Here is a 23588-nt window from a genome sequence, read left to right on the forward strand (position 1 = left end):
AATGAGCAGTCTATTTCCTCTCCCTCTTGATTTTGGGCTTTGTCAAACAACTTTCTTTGGTCAATGGGATGTAGTAGGGGTGAAATGAACAAAGGCTTGAAATATTCTTATGTGTTGGGTTTTCCTACTTGTGCTTCTGAGAGACCACTTGGAGAAGAGATACCCTGGGTAGCACCCTTTGATGTGGGCTCTGGATGGGACATGTGAAGAAGAGGCACTGAGTTGACTCTTGGGTCCACAACTTGAAGCAGAGCTGCCCCAGCCAATCCACAAATCCTCAGCTTAGTTCAGACCTGAACCTAACCTTGAGCCTGGAGTCTAACCTAGTTCAGGAAAATTGCAATGGGCCCACAAAACCATGAGAAAGAAATGTTTGTTTTAAATCACTGACTTTGGGATGGGTTGTGCAACATTATTATGACAAAGATTGACCAATATCAAGGTTACTGCAGTAATTCAAGACAGAGTTGATGGGAAGTAGGGCCAGCATGACAACAATGGAAGTGGTGAGAAATGTCTAGATTATGGGTACATTTTATAGGCAGAGCCTACAGACAGGTTTTGCTGATAGATTGTATATGGAGTATGGGGGAAAGAGGAGCTAAGGATGTCTTCTAAGTTTTTGGATTGACCAAATGGGAGAATGCAGTGGTAATTCTGTGAGGTGGGAAACATTGAGATAATTGAAGATTGGGGGTAGGGGGCAACAAAGGAGTTCAGTTGGGGACATGTTAAGTTTAAGATGCTCACAGATATTTCAAACTGGGAGTGAGAAATTTGGGAGGAAATATACAGTGAGAGGGAGAAAGGTCCAATTTGGAAATAGACTTTTGGAAGTAATCAATATGTGGATGGCTTAAAGCCTTGGGACTGGATGAGGTCAACATTTGAGTGCAGAGAAGAGGTCCAAGGACTCAGGTTGGGGATAGTTTTGTGTTTAGTGGTTGGGGATTTGAAGAGTTGCCAGCAATGGAGAAGCTAGGAAAACCCAATAAGTACTTATAAAGTGTCATTTACATGTGTTGTTATACCGCCTTCATTCCTTTTTCCTTTTTTCCCCTCCTTTATCACAAATATTACTGTCATTAGATTTGAGTGTGTGTGTATGTGTATGTGTGAACTAACTATATGGAAAGCACTGTGCTAATTATGTGTATTACAGAAAGGATTAATGGGAAAGTTAACTGATATCTTCTTTTGTTATCTATTCACTAGGGAAAATATCCTTTTTTCTTGTGGCCTCTCCTGGACAGGAAAGCTAATTCTTTGCATTAATTGTGGGTCCTCTTGAAATATTCTCAAGCTGGATTTCTTTGTTTGGTAAGGGAAGGGTAGAGGCTGGTTGTTTGGGTGGCATAGGGGAATGAGCAGCTGGGACCCTGGAAAAGAGTTGATTTTTTTCCCCTTTAAGTCTGGGGTAGAGGGTAAAAGGTAGGGGGATGGGGTCCAGTGGATATTAGAGACTTGTGTTTAGCTGGCATGCAGCTCTCTAGTGGCAGAAAAATCTTGGAAGGGGGATGGCTACCCAGATGGGTGTGGAACTTAGAGAATGAATGCCAGAGTCTTGAAAGTATTAACATGTCATCTGTGTCTGCATGGAGAGAATCACTTGGCTATATCTCTGTTGAAGAGCCTGATAAAGACTCGATAACAAGGAAAGGACATGAGGTACTTGAAATAAAATTGCTTTGCAGAAGTGAGCACATCTGAGCCTGACACCCTAGTTATAGCATAACATGTAGCTGGTTTTAGAAGCGCCTCAGGATTGACCCACCTGGGCATGTTACTGAGCTCTGGGGAACAATGGCTGAGTGTGTGACTGAACTAGAAGAGCTGTGATCTAGAACCAAAACAAGGGATATGCACTGTGGTGCAGGGAGGAATCTGAACAAGGGCTGGCTAGAAAATAACAACATTAATGAAATAAGACTACTTTCTCCCATTTCATGTTGGGAGGGAACTATACTCTTTGGTTTACGACGTGAAACCCCAGTTTCTTGGATAGTCAAGGGTGGTGAAGCCTCAAAATGGAAAGATTGAACTTTCTAAAAATAAGGCATTGGGGGGCTTGATGGTTCACTGTTAAGTCCTTGAGTTTGTGAAACAGGTATAAATGTGGGGAGTTTGTTCAAGATGAGAGCATTTATGGAAGTTATGATAGCTTTTGCTTTTTCAAAGATAATGCCTTAGTCTTGTTCTGTGTGGTTCTGGAGAACAAAATAATAAAAAGACTGTAAGCTGCATGAGTGTAAGAACAAACACTCACTGCTTAATTCCAGTGCCTGAATGGTCTCAATACATTTTCAATAAATGAGTGAATGCATGCATGACAATTGAAAAACCAATGGTTGAAATTTATAAGGAGGCAAATATTTTACTCAGGTTATCATTTTAATGATTTGAACTATTGAAAAATTAAATGGGACTACTCTTGAAAAGCAGTGAAATGTCTATTGTTAGGAGTAAAACAGGAGCTAGAGGATCATACTTTAGGGATGTGATAGGAAGATTTATTCATTAGATAATGGTAGACTATACAACTTCTGAGCTCTCTGAAAAGTCCATACATAGACTTGGGAGAAGTGTAAATAAGACTTAATCTCAGAGAAATTTTCAAGTAGCATGTTTCAAGTGGCATATTTATTAAACAAATGCTCATGACAGATTTTCGCAACAGCAACAAATGTTATTTTACTACATCAAATCTCCCTTACTAAGGAAAAAAAATGACAATCACACTCAAGGTTGATGGATTCAGATTATTTTTTCATGTTTCATGGGGTAAAACCATCTTCTCACTCGTTTTCCTCTGTTTCCTCTGTTCCATCAAGAACTGTTTTTACTTTCTTGATCTCCTCTCTGGCTAAGTGTCCCCGGAAGACTGCTTGGATTTTGAGAGCAGCATTCTCCTCTTTTTCCTTATCTCCTTCAGAAGTCTCCTTCATTGGACAAAGAAAAAGTACAAGACTTCTCAAGCATTCATATTTTTAATGCCATAAAATAAATGCATAAATTTTATCAATTTAGGGATACAACAATCTGAGATCTGTTGCTTCCTGAGGAAATTATATATATTGTCACATTGTATATGTACCAAATGGTAGATGCCAAAATAGCAGGCATTTTGTTTTGTCACTTTTTAATATGTCTGTAATAAAAGATTACTGCCAGCTTTTTTTTTCAAAATAGCTCCTGTTTAACAGTTTCCTGAGCATTAACATTTTTGGGGGGGAAACAAGAAAGAATCTTTGAAGCATGGTAAAAATGTCAAGTAAATGTACTGTTTCAAAGTAATCTTGGTTACAAAAATGGATGAGAGTGTTAATTTCTTAATTTCTCAATGATTAGCTTATCAAAATCATACATTTTAAAGTGGAGTGCCAAAGAGAAATCCATTTAGTCCAATTTCAGTTTTAATATGGTTGCTTGAACTTTGGTATATAGCTTCTTTTTCTTTTTTAAAAACTTCATGAATTATAGACAGTGAAGTGCACAGATCTTAAGTGTGAAATTCAATAGGTATATATCTTTTTTAAATTATAAAACGGATACATGCATATTTTAGAAACTAAATATCACTGGAAGTGAAAGGTTTCTTCCCCATCCCAAATCCCTCTTCCCAGAAATTTCCATTATTATGGGTTGAGTATGTATATTTTTCCAGAATTTCTCTCTATGCAAATATATTCATGTGGGTATATATATGCTTTTTATTTTAAAAATGAGCTCATGCTAATCACACTCTTATGCAACGACTTTTTCCATGTAACAATATATTTTGGTTCTCTTTTTCCATGTTATATTCAGTAGAAAACTCTAACCGTTCTTTTTTATGACACCACTGTATTTCACTGAACTGATGTGCTTTGATTTATTTATTCAACCTCCTATTGATGTACCTTTGGGTTGCTTCTTCCAAATCCTTTTCCATTCCCATTACAAACAGTGAGGTGAATCTAGCTCTTAAACTTTTAAATGCAAACAGAATGGTACCAAATTCCTCTGAAATGATGCTCCAATATGGGCAAATGTATTATGCTCAAGTTGGAAGTCAATGAGGTCCCACCTCAAATTCAAGAAAGCCTGTGCCAGGACACTTACAAAAGATGTAAGGAAATGGCAGTCCTCCCTTCTTCCCTGACCTCCCACTGCATCTTTTTTTTTTTTTTTTAAACATTTTTTTTCTATTGTGAAATATAACACATATACAAAAAAGCATTAAATTTCAAAGTACATTGTAATAGGTAGTTATAGAACAGATTTCAGAGTTTGGTATGGGTTATAGTTCTACAGTTTTAGGTTTTTCCTTCTAGCTATTCAAGATACTGGAGAATAAAAAGAAATATCAATAAAATGATTCAGCAGTCATACTCATTTATTACGTTCTATCTTCTGTGTTATAACTCCTGTTTCTCCTTTGATACTTCTCCCAATTTTTAGGAGTATTTGGGCTATGGCCAGCCTAATGTTTTCATGTTGGAAAGGGGTATTGATAATATGGGATAGGGGGATGCAACTAGTTGATGTTCTTGGAGAGGCTGGCCCATCTGTTTTTCAGGACTTAGCTGGCTTAGGAACCCATCTGGAGGTTGTAGGTCTTTGGAAAGTAATCTTAGTGTGTAAAATTTTTGTAGTTTCTCAGACAGAGCCCTAGGTTTTCTATAGGGTTGACAAGAATGGTTTTGGTTGGGGTTTGGCAAACATGGTAAAAAGCAGTATCTGGGTGAAGCTTGCCTAAGAGTAGTCTCTTGACTCTATCTGATCTCTCTTAGCCACTGATACCTTATTTTGTTACATTTCTTTCCCCTCTTTTGTTCAGGAAGGCATTGTTGGTCCTTCAATGCCAGGGTCAGGCTCCATGTTTCCAGGGAGACTTTCACCCCTGGATGTCATGTCCCACGTAGGGGAGAGGGTAATGATTTTCCTTGCAGGGTTGGGTTTAGAGAGGGAGAGGCCACATCTGAACAACAAAAGAGTTCTGGAAGTAACTCTTAGGTATACTATAGGTAAGCTTATCTTCTCTGCTACAGAAATAAGTTTCACAAGAGCAAGCCTCAAGACCAGGGCTTGTCCTGTTGACTTGGAAGTCCCTAACATTTGAAACGGTATCAGGGGTTTACCTTATGGTAAAGTTTAATAGTTCCATAATGTTTCTCTCTTCCTTCAGGGGACTTTGTCAACTCTTTTCAATTATCTGCCCAACATACTTGCAGATGTATACAAGTATTACATTAGGCTATACAGAATTGCAAGCCATCATTTCCATTATAGGCTCCACGTGTTTGGACTGTTTAAATGAACTATCCAGACAGGTTGAGTTAGATTATGTGCTACAGAAAATTTAGGTTCTGGGCAAAATAAGCTTTTCTTCCTTTGGTCTCATAGAGTAGATGAAGTTCCAAAATACAGACAACGTCATCTTTACACCCCCATTGCATCTTATGCCAATGTTAGGTGTATTGGGTTGTACTGATTTGATTCTGGTATAATTTTTAAAGGTTTTCGGGAAAAGCCATGTACCACTGGGTAGGAAGTGAGGTATTCCTTGAGGGAGATGTCTATTTTGGGTGTCAATTATTGGTCACTAATTGGAACATTAAAATATGAAAAGGAGGTCAGAACTTTTGCCCTTCAACATTGTAGAGAGTAAGTTTCTCTTTCTCACTAGGCCTGGACTTCATAGTTTTGCATCTGGACTACAAAGATTACAGGCAGTGATGTACTGGCAAATGTTTAATAACGATTTCCAAGGATGGGGAAAAAGCCTGATTTGTAGCATTTGCCATTGTCTTAATACTGCCAGTGTAGCTGATTTCAAACTTTCCAGGTGATATCAAGGTGATCAAGGTGATATCACTGGCTATGAAGTTAGGTAGAGATATGAGATCCTGCCCTAGCACACTACTGAATATAGGTGTCTTTGAGGATGGACCCTCCCCAAGTCTCTACCTCTGGGACATAGTTTGTCAGGCAGGAAGGCATTTTATTGACGGCTGAGAATGGGAGGTGAGTAGGCTAAATTTGTAAAGTCATTTTATTTAGTTGTTTGTAGTTCCCTGTGATTCTCCTTTTGCTATCTCGAAATCTTTGTAATGTATGGGGGGGGGGGCAGCATCAATTAGTGAAAAATTCCCGATGTAGAAGGCGATTCTGAAGGAATAAGACTGGAGCTTTACGTTCTGTCTGCCCTATCCCATGAGATGATTTCCGTCCCCTGACAATCTTGGAAAATAATAATAATAAAAAATAAAATAATTTTAAGGGGAAAATGAGCTTTCCTTTATAAGAAGCATGGCTGAAAACTATCTCCCAGTTAGGTCATCACAGATGATAATTGTGAAAATAATTTTAACAATAATAGTCTGGTTTCATAGTCTGGTACATTTTTAAAATTGAACAATATTATTCTTTGTAGGAATCCAAAATTACATGGAAAATATTACTTACTAAATCTGTGACTGGTTGCTCCTCCTTTATCAGAGTTGTTTGAGACTTTTCTTTTTCAGTCACAACTTTCTCAGTTGGTTCTTGCTCCTGGAAGAGGGGAGAGGGTCACACAGACAGTGTTTCCAAAATAGCAAAGCCTTGGATCAAACTGCTTAAAGGTAATTAAATATAACTTCAACTTACTGAGAAGTAGGAGGAATTAAACATATACTGATCTTTTAACAAGAAAAGTAGGTTGGAACAAGAAACAATAAATAAACTCTCATTTATGAGTAAACAATTATGAAAGTCCAAGGAATTGAAAGAATGTTTGATATTTTGCTTTTGCAATGTGGAATGTGGGTGCCTTGTCCTATCAAGGAACAGTTTCCTCTTCCTTTCCACTGAAGACTACACCATTGTCTTACACTAAAAGTTGATAAGATGCTGTAATCACTCCTGAATAATATAAAAAAGAATACAATTAGTTTCTAAAATAGGAACAAAATAAATGCCATTGTGCGCCATAGTGTGGTCAAGTTGACTTTTTAATGAGGTTTGTGGATTAAAAACTAGGTCAAAAAAGTAAAATTTTGCTTTGAGGAATGATTTAAACAGAAAAAGAGAAACCAGCTATGCCTATTTTTGACATGGTTATTAAAGTTGTCCTCCAAAACACAGGCAATGCTAAGTTACCACCTATGGGAAGAGCTTCTTTAACTCCTAAAACAGAAATTTCAGATATATAAGATAATCAAATAAAGCACTTAAAAATCAAAAGAGATGGAACAACAAATCATGAAACTATAATGTAACACAAGGATTTAATTATTCTTTTGATTTCAGTAAAATGTGAATACAAATCAAACACAAAGGCAGCTAATCCAATTAAGTGGAAATAAACAAAACAGCTCTATATCTGATAGGCACAAATGGATGGAACTTCACCTTTCATGGAATAAGTGACAGCTACTTCCTCAGGAATTTTCCAACTCTACTAAGGTAATAAAACTTGAACTTTGTTAATTCCTTTTAATTCTAGTATCTGTTGGTGCTTTTTTTGGCTAATGGCATTATTTCGGTTGTCTGGTGCTTTTCAAACTTTAATGTACCTACAAATTATTTTGGAGATCTTGTTAAAATGCAGCTTCTAATCTGTAGACCTGGGAAGGGGCTGAGATTTTCACATTTCTATGGAGCTCCCAGTTGATGTCAATGATGCTTAATGCACACAGCCTTTCTCAAGCAGGTTTCCTCATCTGAATCACAGAGCACAGTAAATGATTTGAGTAACTATTTTCTCAGTTCTCCCAAAGATGTACATAGCCAGAACTGTTCTACATACAAAGGAAAGACATTGATTCCTTATATGCAATGGATGCCTTTGGCTTAGAGCTGAATTATTTTGAGGAACCCTGGTTGAGAAAGGTTGGCTTTGAAAATGCGGCAAACAAGAAAAGACAGGTTCAGTCTCTACAGAGAAAACTCTATACCATTACCAGCTTTAATTCTACACAGTTTTTGAAATACATTAATGAGAATGAATTAAGTGGACTAATATTTTATTTTATGATTATGGTTCATTAATTCAATAAATATTTATTGAGTATTTTCTATGTGATAAGTACTGTGCTAATCAAATATTTGAAGAATAAATATTTTCTATAAATGTCTTTCAAGTACTTTCTTCCAGTGGATCATCTTTAAACTTGAGCTAAATTTCTGAATGCATGATTTGGAGAATTTAGAAAGAATCTGTGAGAAAAAACCCATACATTCAAAAGGTTTAATAAAATATTTGTAATGCCTCTTGCAATTATCATGATTCTAGAGAGATCTTAATCATCTGTTTTGGCAAAAGGGAGAAGCAATAGACAAACCCAGAAGCTTCAGAGGACCATACCTTGAATGCATGGTTGTTATAGAATCGGTCATCTACCTTAGTCCCCCATTCTGCTGGATCAAAGTTGGTTTCTAAATAATAAAAATATTATAATTTCAGACTTATTTTGAGTTTATTAGATTAAATCTAGAATAGTAACACATTTTGTTTTCTTTTTCAAACCACAGGTTCTTTATTGCCAGTTGAAGATTTTATGGATATTTTACACTGCATATAGCTGCAGACATAGCCAATGATCGTTACATATATAATAATGAATCAAACATTGAATGAGCCCTTGTGGATATTTAGAAAAGCAGCAAAAATATAGTTTCAGCCTTCACAGAATTTATAATAAAATTGGAGAGAAAGAACAAATGCAAATATTTAAATGTAAGTATTGATACTTACAAATATGTATTAGTGAACATAGGAAAATATACAAAAATTAATGCTTAAAAACTTCCTAGTCAGGAATTTTGGAAAAGTTAGCAATGGAAGAGGGAGATTTTTTATGAGATATGTTATACAGTCAGCTGACATAGGATGGAAGAAGTATTTATATTCAAACAGAATTTTTTCTTTAACTTTTTATTATGGAGAATTTCAAACTTGTTAACATGTAGAGAGAATAATGAACTCTCATGTGCTCACTACCCAGGTTCAAAAATTATCAACTCATGATTTATTTTTTTTCATCTGTTAACTCCACTCACTTTCCAATCTTTTCCTCGGATTAATGTCAAGACATCCCCAGACATCATATAATTTTATCTACAAATATTTACTTCAGTAAACATTTCTAAGATACAAAGACTTTTAAAATATAACCACAGCATCATTATCACATCTAAAAGGATCAAAAATAATTCCTTAATATCATTAACTATTTAAATTCTCCCCAATGCCTAAAAATTGCCTAATATCCCTCCTTCCTTCCTTCCTCCCTCCCTCCCTTCCTTCTTCCCCTTTACTTCTTTTTTTTTTATTTTTTATTTTTACTGTTGCTTTGTTCTAATCAGAAAACAATGGGCACACATAGGCTTTAGGTATATCTTTTAAGTCTCTTAATTGAAATACTCCTACCATTTTATCATTACAATCTATTTGTTGAAGAAATTGGGTTTTTTTTCCTTTGAAGTTTTCTACAGCTTAGACTTTTATGATTTTAACCCTATGGAGGTTAAGTTTCTCTGCCTTTGAATTTCCTATATATTGGTAGTTAGAGCTATAGGTTTGATCTGATTTAACAATTTTTTTTGTGTGTGGGGTGTGTGCATGGTCTGGGAATCGAATCCAGGTCTTCTGCATGGAAGGTGAGCATTCTACCACTGACCCACCCGTGCACCTTGATCTGATTTAGGTTTGATTTTTTGGGTCGTGCTGTGTAATTTCCTCAGGAGATATACAATATCTGGTTGTCTGTCCTTTTATATTTTTATAGGACCATTGATGATTATTGCCAGATCATTATTTTTTAGGGGTTGTAAAATATTGATGTTTTAACTTGATCATTAATTCTTTATCTTCTAGACTACTCAATAAATAAACTTTCCCCTATCAACTATTTGTTTACTCTGAGGTATAATTCTTAACAGAAAAAAATCAGGTTAAAGGTTTGATTCTTTCCCTTTAATTTATCAGTTTTCAAAGTGAATGGTTCCCTAGGATCCTTTGAAGGTGACTAATGAATTCTAAAAAAATATATCATTATGAACCCATGAAAATTTAAGAAATTGGATGAGTTTAAATCCAAGGCACTTGTTATTCTTACTGACGCTCTCATTGCCCAAATTTGGCCCATGGGAGCTTATTCAAGTGCTCAGATGCTACTGAATCCTTTAGAAACATCCCTAGTAATCTTTGACAATGTCCGTGTTTTCTGGTCTGGTAAGATGTTCAGCATTATCTTTTATATTTCTTGCCCAGTTCATGCTAATTCCATTGAACTGGGAAATTCATGTTCCTGGAAAATGGATATAGAGATCATAGTCTAGAGTTGGGAGCTTACTGCTACTTGGTTGGGGATTGTTTTGAGGCCTTTTAACAGAGCTAGAAAATACTTCTTTTATTTTTAAAAGAGAAAATATATCATAAGGTCATACTGATATTTTCCTATTCAAATTTAGGATTATAGGATTTTTCTAACTTTTTTCATTTCTGCATGTCACTTTTCTAACACTAAAATCTTATTCCTAATGACACAAGCATAGTTACTTATTTACTTTGTCCTATAATACATAAAAAAATAATTTCAGAATAACCATACTTATGATCACTGAAAATAGTTTAAGATTTTTTTCAGTTCACTTTGCTTTTTGGATATATCCACGAGGGACAAATAGTTAAATTATTGTTATAAAGTCACTTGGATAATGCCTTTCTTTGTGGTTATGACAGCCATTCAATACTAGTTATGTTCATTTGTTTCAATTTCCATATAATCTTTAGAAACTTTTAAAATTTAATTTTATAAACTATGTTAAATACTTATATGATTTCAAATTCAAAATATATTCAAATATATTCCGAGAAGTCTAGCTTCTTCTATCCTACCCCTTCAATCCTAATCCCATCTCCCCTAGAGCAACCACTAGTTTTTTAATGATTTATCTTTCCATTTAAAAAATATAAAGCCATGTATATCAACCCCTTTGTTAGACAAATAGTAGCCTACAAAACACACGTTCCCTACCTTGCTTTATTTATTTAATATATCCTGAAGATCACTCCATAGCATGATATAGAAACCTTCCTTATTCTTTTATAGAACTGCATATTATTCCATTCCATAGATGCACTCTAGTTTATTTAATCAGTCCCCTATGATGGACATTTGGGTTATTTCCACAAATAATGACGCAATAAATAGCCTAGAAGTGGAACTTCTGGGTCAAAGGATAAATACATGTAAAATTTTGGTAGATATTGCCAAGTTCCTGTCTAGAGGAGTTGAACTATTTTATATTTCGTCCAGCGATATATATAAGTGCTTGTTTCCCCACAGCCCTGCCTATAGAGTATGTTGACAAATTTTTGGACTTTGCCAATCTGATGGAGGGATTGGGATGGTATCTCAGTGTAGTTTTGACTTGGACTTATGTTATTAGTTTAAGTATATTTTCATATGTTAAGGACAATTTGCATTTATTTTGTGTAAACTGCTTCTCATATGTCTAGCCGATTTTTTTCTATAAGGCTGTGACTTTTTCTTTACTGTTTTTACAAGCTATTTATTAGGTTTATTAATCCAATGTGATAAAAATTGCAAATTTTTTCTCAGTTTCTAATTTGCAATTTTATTTTCCTTACAGCAATTTTTACCATGTAAAATTGACTTCTGTCAGTTCTATCAACTGTTTTTCTAATTGTTTCTGGAGTTTTGAATCCTAACTAGCAAAGTTTTTTTCTTAAGTTACAGAAAAATTGACTCATATTTTCTTCTAGTATTTGTATGGATTCATTTTTTTAATGTTTAACTCTCCGATCAATTTGGAATTTATCCCAGTATATGGTGTAAAGATTTGATCCAATTTTACCTTTTTGCATCTTTATCCTATTATCATTTATTGAAAAGTCCGTCTTTTCCCTACTGATCGGAGATATCATTTATATCATATACTAACATGTTTCCTGTCACAAAAATCAAAGTTAAGACTAGGAATTCTGGCAACAGAATTCTTATATCTTGTGGGAGAATTGCTTAGAGGATCTGATTTTTCCCTCTCTATTTGGAGAGGCTAAATTCTGTTAGTATGCATCAGTCTAATAACTCACCTTTGGTTGACATGGGTGGAATTGGGCATACTGCTTAATATTTTTCAAATGGTTTTCCCCATTGTTTGTTAGTAGAGAGCTAATATTCCGAGACCATTAAATTGAATCACCAATTGCTTTAATTACCATGATCTGATAACAGTGACTCAAATGTTTTGTAATGGGATGTTCCTGAGTTCTAAAATTAAATAAATGACTAAAGACTTCTATTGCATGAAACCGATGTTATAATAACAAAATTAAATTAAAGTGCCATACAGTTCATCTCTTACCCCAAATATTTCTGTTAATAACTTTTCCACCTATGGATAATTTATCAAAATGTTTTTAGTGGACATTTAAGTTTCAGGTTGTGCAACAAATATTCACACTGACTGGGTATGGAAAAGTCCAGCAACATTCAGGAAATTGGCAGAGATTCTGAGCCCTGTGAGAGTATGGAAAACAAGGCAAGGGAGTGTAGCTGTACAGCGTATTTGGGAGAAATTCTTTGAATTCAAACTTCAGGTAGGTTTCTCTTCTTTATAAAATGATTTAAAATGGAATGTTTGCTTATGGTCATCGTAGTCACCATTACTAGTCTTTTGGAATAATATAATCCAAAGTAATGATGACAACAATTTATAGAGAAAGGATGCTCTAGTCAAGAATAGGTTTTTGGTATAAATTTGTAGATAATAATTCCCATCTTGACCACTGGATCAGGTCCTAATAGTAATGACTTCAAGGCTGGGCATTTGGAAATTTTATTTATGGAAGTGAAGGAATTCTGCTTTTTCTTTCAATCACAGAGTCATTGTTAACATGGATCTCAGCCTCTGGGCTGGATGGGACCTTGAGACTATAGAGGAAGAATATAATTTGTCTTCCCAAACTGGGCAATTCACTTTGAAAGCATTTGCCTATGTACCTTTCATTGTAGAAGTTTCAAACACTCCCAGTGAATACCAATTTATTTTATCTAAAAAGCTTAGAATGATTTTTTTTTTACCACACTTATAACACTTTCAAAGAAGAATAAAAATGTAAAGAAAACCACAAATTCTCCTCCCAGGAAGAATAAACAGTGAACTCCCTGGGATGTAGAGGGAACAGTTTGCTGGAAAGTGGAGGGTAGACTGTATACCTAACTCTTGCACTCCCCTTCCACTCAGTGTGTCCATGAGATATACAATGACAGAGGTCTGGATAATAAGTTGGCAACCTTCATTTATATGAAACTTATTTAAGAGAAACTGTCAAAATTGCAAGTTTCACATAGCAAGAACTGTTATTAGAAGCCATGGGCTTCAAAAAGGTTTTCTGTAAAATGGGGAGGGTCCTAAGCAAGTTTAACCATAAACAAATGTTTAGTCTTTGAAATTTTTTAAAAATAAAAAGCCTATATTTAAGAAGCTTACTTTCTCTTTTCTCTAGAAGGTTCTCAAAATATGCTGCTGCAAAAGCTGGTATATTGTCCGGTTGCTCCCTCAGAATCTCGCGTGTCAGCCCTTCAAGAAGATTCCCAAATCCTTGTGGAATTCGGTAGTGAGTGTTGGAGAATGGAATCGACATCTCTTTGGAAGGAATGCCTATTGTACCTAGAATTTCATTAAAGAGTACTGTCTTTAAATTTGCCTGGTTTTACTTTATATAATCACAACTACGACAACAGATTACTTCTGACAACCAAATTTTCTGGACTTCCAATATATTTTTTTCCAGTACAATGCTAGTCAATTAATTTCTTCCAAAGAGTTTTGAATTCTCCACTATAAATTATAATATTACAAATACATCTAATAGGCCAAGCACTTTTAAAAAATTACAAAAATCAGAAAATTTTCACTGTGACACTGAGTACTTCTCTCTCTCTCTCTTTTTTTAATCTCTGTCCCTCAGAGATAAAAAGATAAGGAAAGTGTTTCTTTCCTTAAATGATGAGGATAATTTTTACTATCTCACAGGAATTTAGAGAGAATGATTTTTAAAAAGCTAGTTTAATTGAATTCATTATAAAATACTGAGAAGATCCTGTTTAGGAAATTATACACATAACTATATCTAAAATAAAACATTTCTTTTATAAAGTAGCAACTAGGTTCTAGAAATTTCTCTAACTTGTTGAATGAAGAAAATTCACGCTTAATCTTTCCCTTGCTGCCTCTCCTGAAGTGTGATCTATAACCTCTAAACATTCTGTATGTTCTGGAATGGGGCAGGGGGCACAAGGCCATGATTTTGAAATACCAGTCTCTAAAGATTCCTCTATATTCTCTGGTTTTGTTGTGACCAGGCCATCTCCTCCTGTCTTGGAATATAAGGGCTAGATTAAGGGGAGTTGCTAAGCAACGGACTGGGTTACTGAGCATAAAAAGACACTTAGGGATCTCGTCAGTTTGTATGTGGGTGCGTGTGTGTTAATGCTTAGTAAAGGCGGAGGTCGTGGATAGGCATCCAGGTAGCGGATTAGGCGATTTAATGAGGCTCAAACTGTGGAGGGATTTTTCTTTCTTTGAGAGGTCAGGAGATGAGGTATTGAACCAATCTAGGGTTGTGAAAACAAGGACTGGCGAGACTCTGAACGAACGTGGGGCTTGGGGGGCAGATAGAGGGGAAGACCTGGTCTAGTAGGGCGGAACATCGAGGATCTGGGATTTAGACTCTTGCAGAATGGGCTGTCTCGACTTCCTATCTGCCGCAGACTTCTAGGAATGTGTACGGGGTCTTGAAGGAATAGGAGAAACGAGGGGGAGAAGCGAGGTCTCGGTTTTGGAGAGGAAGTAGGAGAAACCACCTCACCTCTTCTTTTTCTCAGAGCTGGTGCGGATGGTTCCAGTTGTTTTTGCTCGTTGCTGGGTAACCGTTTTCTGGAATTACGGCGGCCGAGAGGGGGGAAGGCACGGCCTCGCCCTGCGGCCGCGGGCAGCTTCGCGGACTGAATGGCCTGGAAAGGGTGGAGTTAGGTCGCCCCGCCTCTGCCCCACCCACCTTTGCCCCGCCCCCTCCCACTGTCCACTTCCGGGTCCAGAGCACCGGTGGTGGCGGATCCTGGCGAACATGGTCGCGCCGGGATTTTTTCTTGGGCTGGTGCTTCCATTAATCCTGTGGGCCGGCAGCAGTGCAGGTGAGGCGGCCGGGCCCGGCCCAACCCCTGCCCCTTCGCCTGTGCCCGCTCTGAGATTCGGCGCCCTCTGCGGGATCTCGACCCGTCCTTCTCAAGGTCGGGACAGGAACCCTGCCAGGAGCCGCGATCGCCCAGGCCCAGGCCTAGCCTGCTGGTGCCTGGTGGGCCGGAGCTCCAGCCCTTCTGCCTTCTCCTCTCCCTTGCTGGGTCGTTATAGGTTGTCCTCCTTCCGAGGCAGCGTGAGGGGAGGCCCAAAGATGCCCAGACCGAGGCCTTCAGTCTTTGAATCACTTCAGGGGAGCTCGGAGTGGAGGGGGCGAAGCTAGTTAGATAATATTTGGAAACAGGTGACTGAATCATCCAAAACATTTCAGTGCTGCCTCCTCAGTGGTACCCTTGGGGAGGGTTTGCTTCAGGCTGGGTTCTGTGGGGGAATTAAATTTTACTAGTTTAAGTGGTGATTAGGGCTAAGAAATACAACCCCCTCACTACCTCAGAATATTTAAGGCTCTGTTTTGATTTTTGGCACGGTTACAGATAATGGTGGTGGGATAGTGTACACGGCATTGGGCAGGAGGGTGACTGGCATTGGGCTATTGTTCAGGCAGGATCCTACCTTTGAATACCCCTCTTTTTGCAGTAGGCAGGCTGGACACTGAGCAACAAGAATGGAGAAACCAGAGATGGACTCTGTTTCATACAAAGTAAAGTGATAACGCTAAAGCTATTCTTTCTCTTCAAACCACTCAGAGTGGACTCCAAAGATTGTCTTTTCAGAATTGAAAATTGAAGTAGGAGAATAGAGGGCAGAAAAATAACCACGGCTCTACATAAGAACCTGCAAAACTACCCAGTTTCAAACGTATCAGCCCATACAATGCTTTTTCTGGATTTAATAGAAGTGCAAATGTGTAGCACTCTGCATATCATTCCCTGACTCCTCTCCCCAGCAGTGACCTTTGAATTCCATTTTATGAGGTGGGGAGAAAGTAAAGAGGAGAGGTGCACCATTCTAACTAATAGTTTTTCTGTTAATTTTAACATCAGTATTTTATCTTCTTTTTTTTTCATGTCCTTATATCACCTTCCTTAACATTGTATTTTTCATTTATTAGTGCTCTGAATTTTCCTTCTACCTTGATTGCATTTTCTGACATTTTCCCTTTATGTGTAATTGCATTTTTATCATTTAATATTGAGTCATACAAAAACATATGCAAGGGCGAAACAATAAGACAAACATCCAGGAATACACCACCTAATTTAAGAACTATAACATTGTCAGTATAATTGAGATGTGCTTAGTGTACCTTCCCATCCCAATCTGCCAACTCCCCGTCAGAAGTCACACAGTACTAATTTTGTCAGTCAACTTTTAATAATGGTCTCTTCCTCACAACATCAATTCCTATTTTTCTACTCCAACCTCCAATTGAAAAAATTGAAGGTGTTAAAAAAAAAAGCAAATGTTAACTGTGTCTAAAACCATTACTAGCCCTTAGCCCTGCCCCTATCCTTCCCATCTCCTACTTGGTTCATAGCTCAATTCCTTGCTAATGTTCTAGTGTATATCCTTATTAGCTTGGAATTTTACCAAGACGGGGAATATGACTGTATTCCCATCAGTATCAAATTGTGGCGGAGTGAGAATTACAGTAACTTTGGAATTAGGTAGTTGTTAGCCTCCTCATTAATTAGCTAGGTGAATAAATTTAATGTCTGTCATCTGTTTAGCACTGTTCCTGCCACATGTAAGTTTCCCAAATAGACTATAAGCTACCTGCTGGCAAAGATTTTAATCTTTTTTTTTTCTACTGTTATGTCCCCAGTGCTTAAAATAGTGCCTGGCATATAGGTACACCCATATATAACAGATACACTAGCTACCTAGTAATTTTAAAAAATTGTTTGATCTTCTTGGATCTCACTTGCTCTCTTTTTTATTAGAGAAATTGTGGGTTTACAGAAAAATTATGCATAAGTACAGGGTTCCCATATACCACCCTATTATTAACACCTTGCATTAGTGTGGAACATTTGTTACACTTGATGAATACACATTTTAATAATTGTACTATTAACTATGGTCCATGGTTTAATTTAGGGTTCACTGTTTGTGTTGTGCTGTTCCATAGATTATTTTTAACTGTCTTTTTTCTAGTAACATGTATATGGCCTAAAATTTCCTCTTTATCCACACTCAAATATATAATTCAGTGCTGTAAATTACGTTCACAATTGTGGTGTCACCATTACCACCATCTGTTACCCAAACCTTTCCATTTTTCCAAATAGAAACTCTACATTTTAAGCCTTAACTCCTTATTACTTATCCCCACCCTGTCCACTGGTGACTTGTATTCTAGAGTCTGACACTATAAGTTTGCTTTTCTAATTATTTCATGAGATCATACAAAATTTGGCTTTTTGTGTCTTGCTTATTTTATTCAACATGAGGGTCTCAGTCTCTTGATCAGTAAGTAACCTGAGAGTTGTGTTTTAGGGTGTGTAAGATCTTTTTCACCTCTAAAATTCTTTAACCCAGAATAGGGCCCTGCACAGAGAAGTTCAGTAAGTGGGTGTTGGTGATAATAGACTGACTTGGAAAGGTATTTACTCCTGGCCTGTGGGCCACTGGCCTTATGCCTGTGGAACCCTTCGCTTGTTCTAGGTTCATATGCAAGCAGCAGCCAGTTTTCCTCATTTCACTCCCCTACTCCCGCCTTCTCTCTCCTTAGCTCTTATGCCTTTGGTTTTTATTTTTTGTTCTATATGAAGCACCTACCCAAGACAAGGGCCTCCCACACGTGTCTCCCTGCTTCCTCCACAGCAGGCTGCCAACGTGCTTATGCAATTCTGGGGTGTTGTCTCTTCTTGGAGCCTTTTGCTCACGGTAGCTGTTCCTCTCCAGCCCAGTAGACCTTCTGGGCAATCTTTGAGTGTTATGTAGGTTTTATGATCAAACTAGCTCATATGAAAGGGTTGAGGATTTGGGGGACTGGGCTTATTCAAAGGGCAGGATAAATAGGCCACTAAGAATGTGTAGGAGAGACTCCAGTAGCTGCTCTGCCCTGTTCAGTACAGCCTAAGGGGCCTTCATCGTTTGTCATCGTTTGTAACTTCTAGGGAGGACAATGTCAACCTCGTTAATTCTAATTCTCTTTCCTGTCTTTTTTTTTGGTCATTGTTAAGACACTTAAAAGATCTTTTTAAATTATTTTATTCTAGGGATATTTGTCTGTTTTGTCCAGACAAATTGGGATACAATTTAAGAAATTTCCTTTTTCTTGTTAAATTTTGATGAGGAACTCACTGACACAATTTGGATCAATGCTTCTTATAATCAAATGATTCGATATAGGTTGGATGTTAAAAATAGGAATGCTCTTGTTAAAGTGAATTCTTATTCAGTCTTGCTAATGAATCTCTAGAATAGAATCCACAATTTCAAGTGTGCTTTCTCTAGTTTTTTTTGTATAATTTAGCTTGAGAAATGGGTAAAATTGGGATGAAAGAGCTTTGGTCAGGCATTTTGATCTTCTATATCTGACCTTATTTTGCATCTTTGTTCATCTGAATTTACCTTTGGAGGATGCAGATTTGTCACAGACATTCATAAATGCTTATTTAAAATTTTCAGTGCAGTATAGTGGATTATCAAGAAACCAGAACAAGGGGAATTATTTGAGGGAAATTAACACTGGTTTAGGATGGAGAAGGGGGAAATAAAGAGTGGAAAAAAAGATTAGAGAAGACTGTATTGGAGAGAGGCATGCTTCCTTATTCTCAGCTACTTGGAGTGGGAGTGATAATAGAAAGTAGGGGAAGGAAGTGGTTTATTTTCCTCATAAACACCATCTGTAGGGCACATAAAAGGAGCATTTGAGTGATTTGGGCAGGGGGAGAATCAAGCATTTGGGGCCAGGCCTAAGAGTAAAGGAAGATTGAGAGCGCCGAGGGAAAGAGGCATTTGGTATGCTAGTTGCCCTATGTTCGTTGAATTTTTGTCATTGGTCATTTTGTTCTGTGATGCATATTGTTGGAGTCTTTTCATGTTATGCGGCTTACCTAATTAGGAGGAATAAGATCTAGTTTGAGATGATTAAAAGGAGTGGGCACATCCAAATTCTCTTGTGTAAAGGCTATATGCTCTTTGCTGTTTCACCTGATTCATTTGGTGATGAATTTCCTAGCGATACCTTTTTAAATATTTTGCTGAAATTTTTAGGTGTTGGTTTTCGCTTTGCTTCATACATCAGTGACTACATGGTGCTGCAGAAGGAGCCTGCTGGGGCAGTGATCTGGGGCTATGGGCTACCCGGAGCAACAGTGACTGTGTCCCTTTGCCAAGATCAGGAAACCGTCATGAGGAAGGGGACCAGTGTGAAAGGTAAGGCGCCTCATCCTCTGTTCAGCTCTTTTCTTCTTCTGCCACCTGCTGGACTACTTGAGAATGAATTCTTATGCTTAAGCTCAGGTTATTCATCCATCCATCCCCAAATGTCACTGGTATTATTATTAACCATTTGCTAGGCACTGAGGATACAAAGAAAAATAATGCTCAGTCAAAGTCCCTGTCTGTAAGGAGCCCATGGAATAATGGGAATAGACAAACACTAAGTCACGTGGTCTAGTGTGATATGTGCTATGATATAGGGGTGTTGGAATACAGAAGAGAAACAGTAGACTCAGATTGGATGGTTAGGAGAGGTTTCTACAGAAGGTGACACTTGAGCTGAGTCATTTGTGCATTGGTATGGAGAAGTGGCTAAGAACCAAGGCTCTGGAATCATTGCCTGGGTTCAGGTTCTGACTCTGTCATTTAGTGGCTATGTACCCTTGGGCATATTATTTAATCTTTCTGCACCACAGTTTATTTGTAGAGTAGAAATAATATTTTTTGGATTATTGTACTTTGAGAATTAAAAAAAATTAACACATGTAAAGTACTTAGAATCGTGCCTGGCACACAGTGAATACTGATGAAATGTTAGCTGCTCTTACTGTTGCTATTCCTTGTTCTATCGTTATTATTACTGCTCCTATTATTACTTGTATTATTATTTCATCAGTCACTCAAGTATTTGTTTCATGCCTGGTGTGCCAGGCCCCATACTAGGTCCTGGCGATACAGTGATGTATGAAACAGATGTGGTCTCTCCCGTAATGAAGCTTATAGTTAGGGGAGGGCACACAAAAAAATAAGCATTTGTAATTGTATATGATAAGTATGGAGAAGTGGAGGTTGCTATGGGAGTGCTTTGTAGGGATAGTTAACTTAGTTGAAGCCTTATCTTGAAAGATGAGTAAGGCAAACCAAGTAGCCTGGCAAAGGCATGAGTGAGCATGGATCATTGGAAAAATGGCAAAGCAGGTTGGTTTGTCTGAAACGCCTGAAATATGTGACTGATGGTGGGTGATGGAAGGTGAAGTTGGAAAGGTCAGGACACTTGTCTGCCACTGCTAAGGAGTGTATATTTTATTCTGGATGAATGGATTTAAGCAGCAAAATAATCATGATTGGATTTATGTTTTAGAAAGGTTATTCTGGCAACACTGTGGAAGGTTTGGTAGTAGGACCTGCTAGCAGCTATTACGATATCCACACAATGGATGTTGAAGGCTTTACTCAAGAAAGTAGCTGTGAGAATATTCAAGAAGGCTAGTATTAGCAGCCTTTGTGAGCAGGGAGATCCTGCAAAGGGGTCTCTGTCTAGAAGAGAAACATGTAGAAATAGTATGTTTAGGAGCCAAAGCTAGAGTAAGTAGGTGCAGGGAAGCATGCTTGGGACTGGGTCAAGTGGGGAAACCTGATTATATCTTAATTAGAAGTAGCTATTTAGTTATGGGATGTAGAGGTGAGGGTTAGACAAGTGAAGAAGGTGCTCTGGGCAGAGGTGGAGTTAATATGGGAGTTGGTTGTTTGCACAATGACTTGAATATATATGTGACAAGGAAGTTTATGGAAATTTTATTGGATTGCCTTGTTAGTTCTGTCAATATACAGTCCTGATATCTAACCCAGAGTGATCTAAAATCTGATGCAGGCTGTTCGTATTTCATTTCAATTCAGCGAACACTTAAACATAGCATGTACTAGATATAAGGTAAGCTCTTCTAGTTCTTGTATTTTAAGACTTTTTAAAGGAAGGAATGTTATTGGGTGAAGCTAAGAGACCTTCTTTAGATTTTAATGCTATCAGTGATTTGCAGGATGAATTGAAAGTGAATAATTCAAAGGGACTAGCAGTGCTTTCTGTCTGTGTTGTATCCCTCTTAGAAATCAGCAACATGGTGAACAGATAGTAGTAATCTCAATAAATGATGGTGATTTAGAAACCCAAAGAACCACTGTCTTTAAAAATAAGTAAGGTAGTTTCTTTGGTACTAATAATTAATGTTACTAGTAAATATTTGGGAGGCAGAAACTACACAGTACTCTAGAGATACAGAAAACACGCAATATTACATAACGTTTAATTTTAAAAGATGTTTATATGCATTATTTTTAGAGTTTTTCCCCCCTTCGTGGCTATTTCAGGAACATTTGGGATGGGCAGTGCTGAGGCAAGGGGAATAGTTGGTGAGAAGCAGGAATAAAAGGTAATGATTAGGGGATTACCCTCCCTTTTCCTTTATAGTGATTGGAATCTGCTTACTCATCTTGAGTTCAATTATAAACATTTCCCAAGGGCTAACTATATATAAAACACTGATATAGAAACATTGGGAAATACAAAGAAGAATATAAAGAAGAATAAATACTCTTTGACACTGTCCTTCCTCATTTAATAGTTTAGGTTCAAGAAATGCCCTAATTGCTTCCTGCATGATTTGGGGTTGAAATAGCTAGCACCAACTTAAGAGAATCAAATGATTCATGGACTGTAGATGATAATTTCATAGAAAAAGGGGCTGGTAGGGATGGGGTTGAAGGGAGTTCTAGTTATCAGGCTCTTGAAGTTTGTTTGGTAGAGAAGAAAGGTATTTTAGTTTATGGAGATCCACAGAACTGCTTCTGTGGGCATCTTACTCTGTCTCACCCATGACGATATGGTTATTTTGACCAATGGTGGTAGACATGCAGGGAATTTCACAGGGCAGAAAAGAAAATGCCTCTCCAAGGGGATATTGAAGGGTTGGTTTCTCTTTTAGATTAAAAAAATTAATTAATTTACTTTTATTTATGGTGCAATATATATAACCTTAAATCATTTAACCTTTTTCAAGTCAATATTGACATATTGTGTAACTTTCACCACTTTTTCAGGTTATTTTCATCATCCCAAACCAAAACTCATACACATTTAGCAATAATTCCTCATTGCTCTCCTTCCCTCACCTCAGCTTTCTTTCTCTTTGAGTTTGCTTATTTTAAATATTTCATATAAGAGAAATCATACAATATTTGTCGTTTTGTGTTTGGCTTATTTCACTTAATATGTCTTTAAGGTTCATCCATACCAAAGCATGTATCAGCACTGCACTACTTTTTATAGCTGAATAATATTCTATTGTATGAATATACCGTATTTTGTTTATCTATTCATCTGTTGATGGGCACTTGAGCTGTTTCCACCTTTTGACTATTGTGAATAATGCTGCAGTAAACTTTGGTGTACAGATATCCATCTGAGTCCCTGCTTTCAGTTGTTCTGGGTGTATACTTAGGAGTGAATTTGCCTAGTATTATGGTAATTTTATGTTTAACTTTCTGAGGAACTGAAAGTTTTCTACAGTGGTTACACTATTTCTACAGTGGTTGTACCATTCTACATTCCCAACAACAATGTACAAAGCTTCCTATTTCTCTACATCCTCGCCAACACTTGTTATTTTCAGTTTTTAAAATACTAGTAATCTTAATGGGTGTGATGTGGTATCTCATTATAATTTTCATTTGCATTTCTTTAATAGCTTACATTGTTGAACATCTTTTCATATACTTATTGGCTGTTTGAATGTTATTTTTGCAAAAATGTCTACTCAAATCCTTGGCCCATTTTTAAAATGGGTTGTTTGTATTTTTTGTTGTTGAGTTATATGAGTTCTTTATATATTTTGACTATTAAACCTTTATCAGATATATACTTTTCAAATATTTTCTCCTATACTATAGGTTGTCTTTTTACTTTCTTGATAATGTCCTTTGATGCACAAAAGGTTTAATTTTGATGAAGTTGATTTAATCTGTTTTTCTTTTGTCACTTGTGCATTTGGTGTAAAATCTAAAAATCCATTGCAGTTATTCCATGAGTGCCATTTTTCTTTGTATTTAGTTGCTTTTTTATGTTTGGTCATTTTTATCCTGTTCTTCTTTCCTTTTTCCTATATATTTTTAGTTATTTTCCAAGTGATTAACTTTGTAGTTACAATTAACATCTTAAACTAATAACC

The 23588-nt window shown here is 36.9% G+C and overlaps 2 protein-coding genes across 10 annotated transcripts in view; one reads left to right on the forward strand and one right to left on the reverse strand.

Moving 5' to 3' along the window:
- Nucleotides 1-2610: 2610 nt before the first annotated feature.
- Nucleotides 2611-15018, reverse strand: SPA17 (sperm autoantigenic protein 17). 3 transcript variants are annotated; one of them, XM_077112596.1, is made up of 5 exons: nucleotides 14867-15018; nucleotides 13486-13665; nucleotides 8330-8400; nucleotides 6448-6534; nucleotides 2611-2939 (listed from the first exon to the last, which is right to left on the reverse strand). In XM_077112596.1, exons 2-5 carry the CDS (start codon nucleotides 13637-13639, stop codon nucleotides 2796-2798), a joined length of 456 nt encoding a protein of 151 aa, XP_076968711.1. In that variant the 5' UTR covers nucleotides 13640-13665; nucleotides 14867-15018; the 3' UTR covers nucleotides 2611-2795. The 3 variants fall into 3 exon arrangements, with proteins under 3 accessions (XP_076968711.1, XP_076968710.1, XP_076968712.1); XM_077112595.1 differs by lacking the exon at nucleotides 14867-15018 and adding an exon at nucleotides 14687-14853; XM_077112597.1 differs by lacking the exon at nucleotides 14867-15018 and adding an exon at nucleotides 14315-14417.
- A 45-nt stretch (nucleotides 15019-15063) lies between these two features.
- The window catches only part of SIAE (sialic acid acetylesterase), a 138784-nt gene continuing 130259 nt past the window's right edge, over nucleotides 15064-23588 (forward strand). For 5 of the 7 annotated variants that reach the window (XM_077112583.1, XM_077112585.1, XM_077112588.1 and 2 more), the window contains exons 1-2: nucleotides 15064-15191; nucleotides 19420-19581. In XM_077112583.1, coding sequence (XP_076968698.1) covers nucleotides 15125-15191; nucleotides 19420-19581 — 229 coding nt within the window. In that variant the 5' untranslated portion in view covers nucleotides 15064-15124. Of the gene's footprint in view, nucleotides 15192-15831; nucleotides 15896-19419; nucleotides 19582-23588 lie in introns of all 7 variants that reach the window. The other 2 variants (XM_077112586.1, XM_077112587.1) reach the window with 2 other exon arrangements.

This window comes from Tamandua tetradactyla, chromosome 8, assembly GCF_023851605.1.
Source record: "Tamandua tetradactyla isolate mTamTet1 chromosome 8, mTamTet1.pri, whole genome shotgun sequence".
Lineage (NCBI taxonomy): Eukaryota > Metazoa > Chordata > Mammalia > Pilosa > Myrmecophagidae > Tamandua > Tamandua tetradactyla.

What these genes read in the sequence shown, in the direction of transcription:
- SPA17 (XM_077112595.1), bottom strand. Translation starts at nt 14,708, where the DNA reads ATGTTCCGCCCTACTAGACCAG. An exon ending in CCTTCTAGAGAAAAGAGAAA is followed by an intron (nt 8,401 to 13,485) that starts GTAAGCTTCTTA and finishes TTTATTATTTAG; the next exon opens with AAACCAACTTTGATCCAGCA. An exon ending in AGCAACCAGTCACAGATTTA is followed by an intron (nt 2,940 to 6,447) that starts GTAAGTAATATT and finishes TGTCCAATGAAG; the next exon opens with GAGACTTCTGAAGGAGATAA.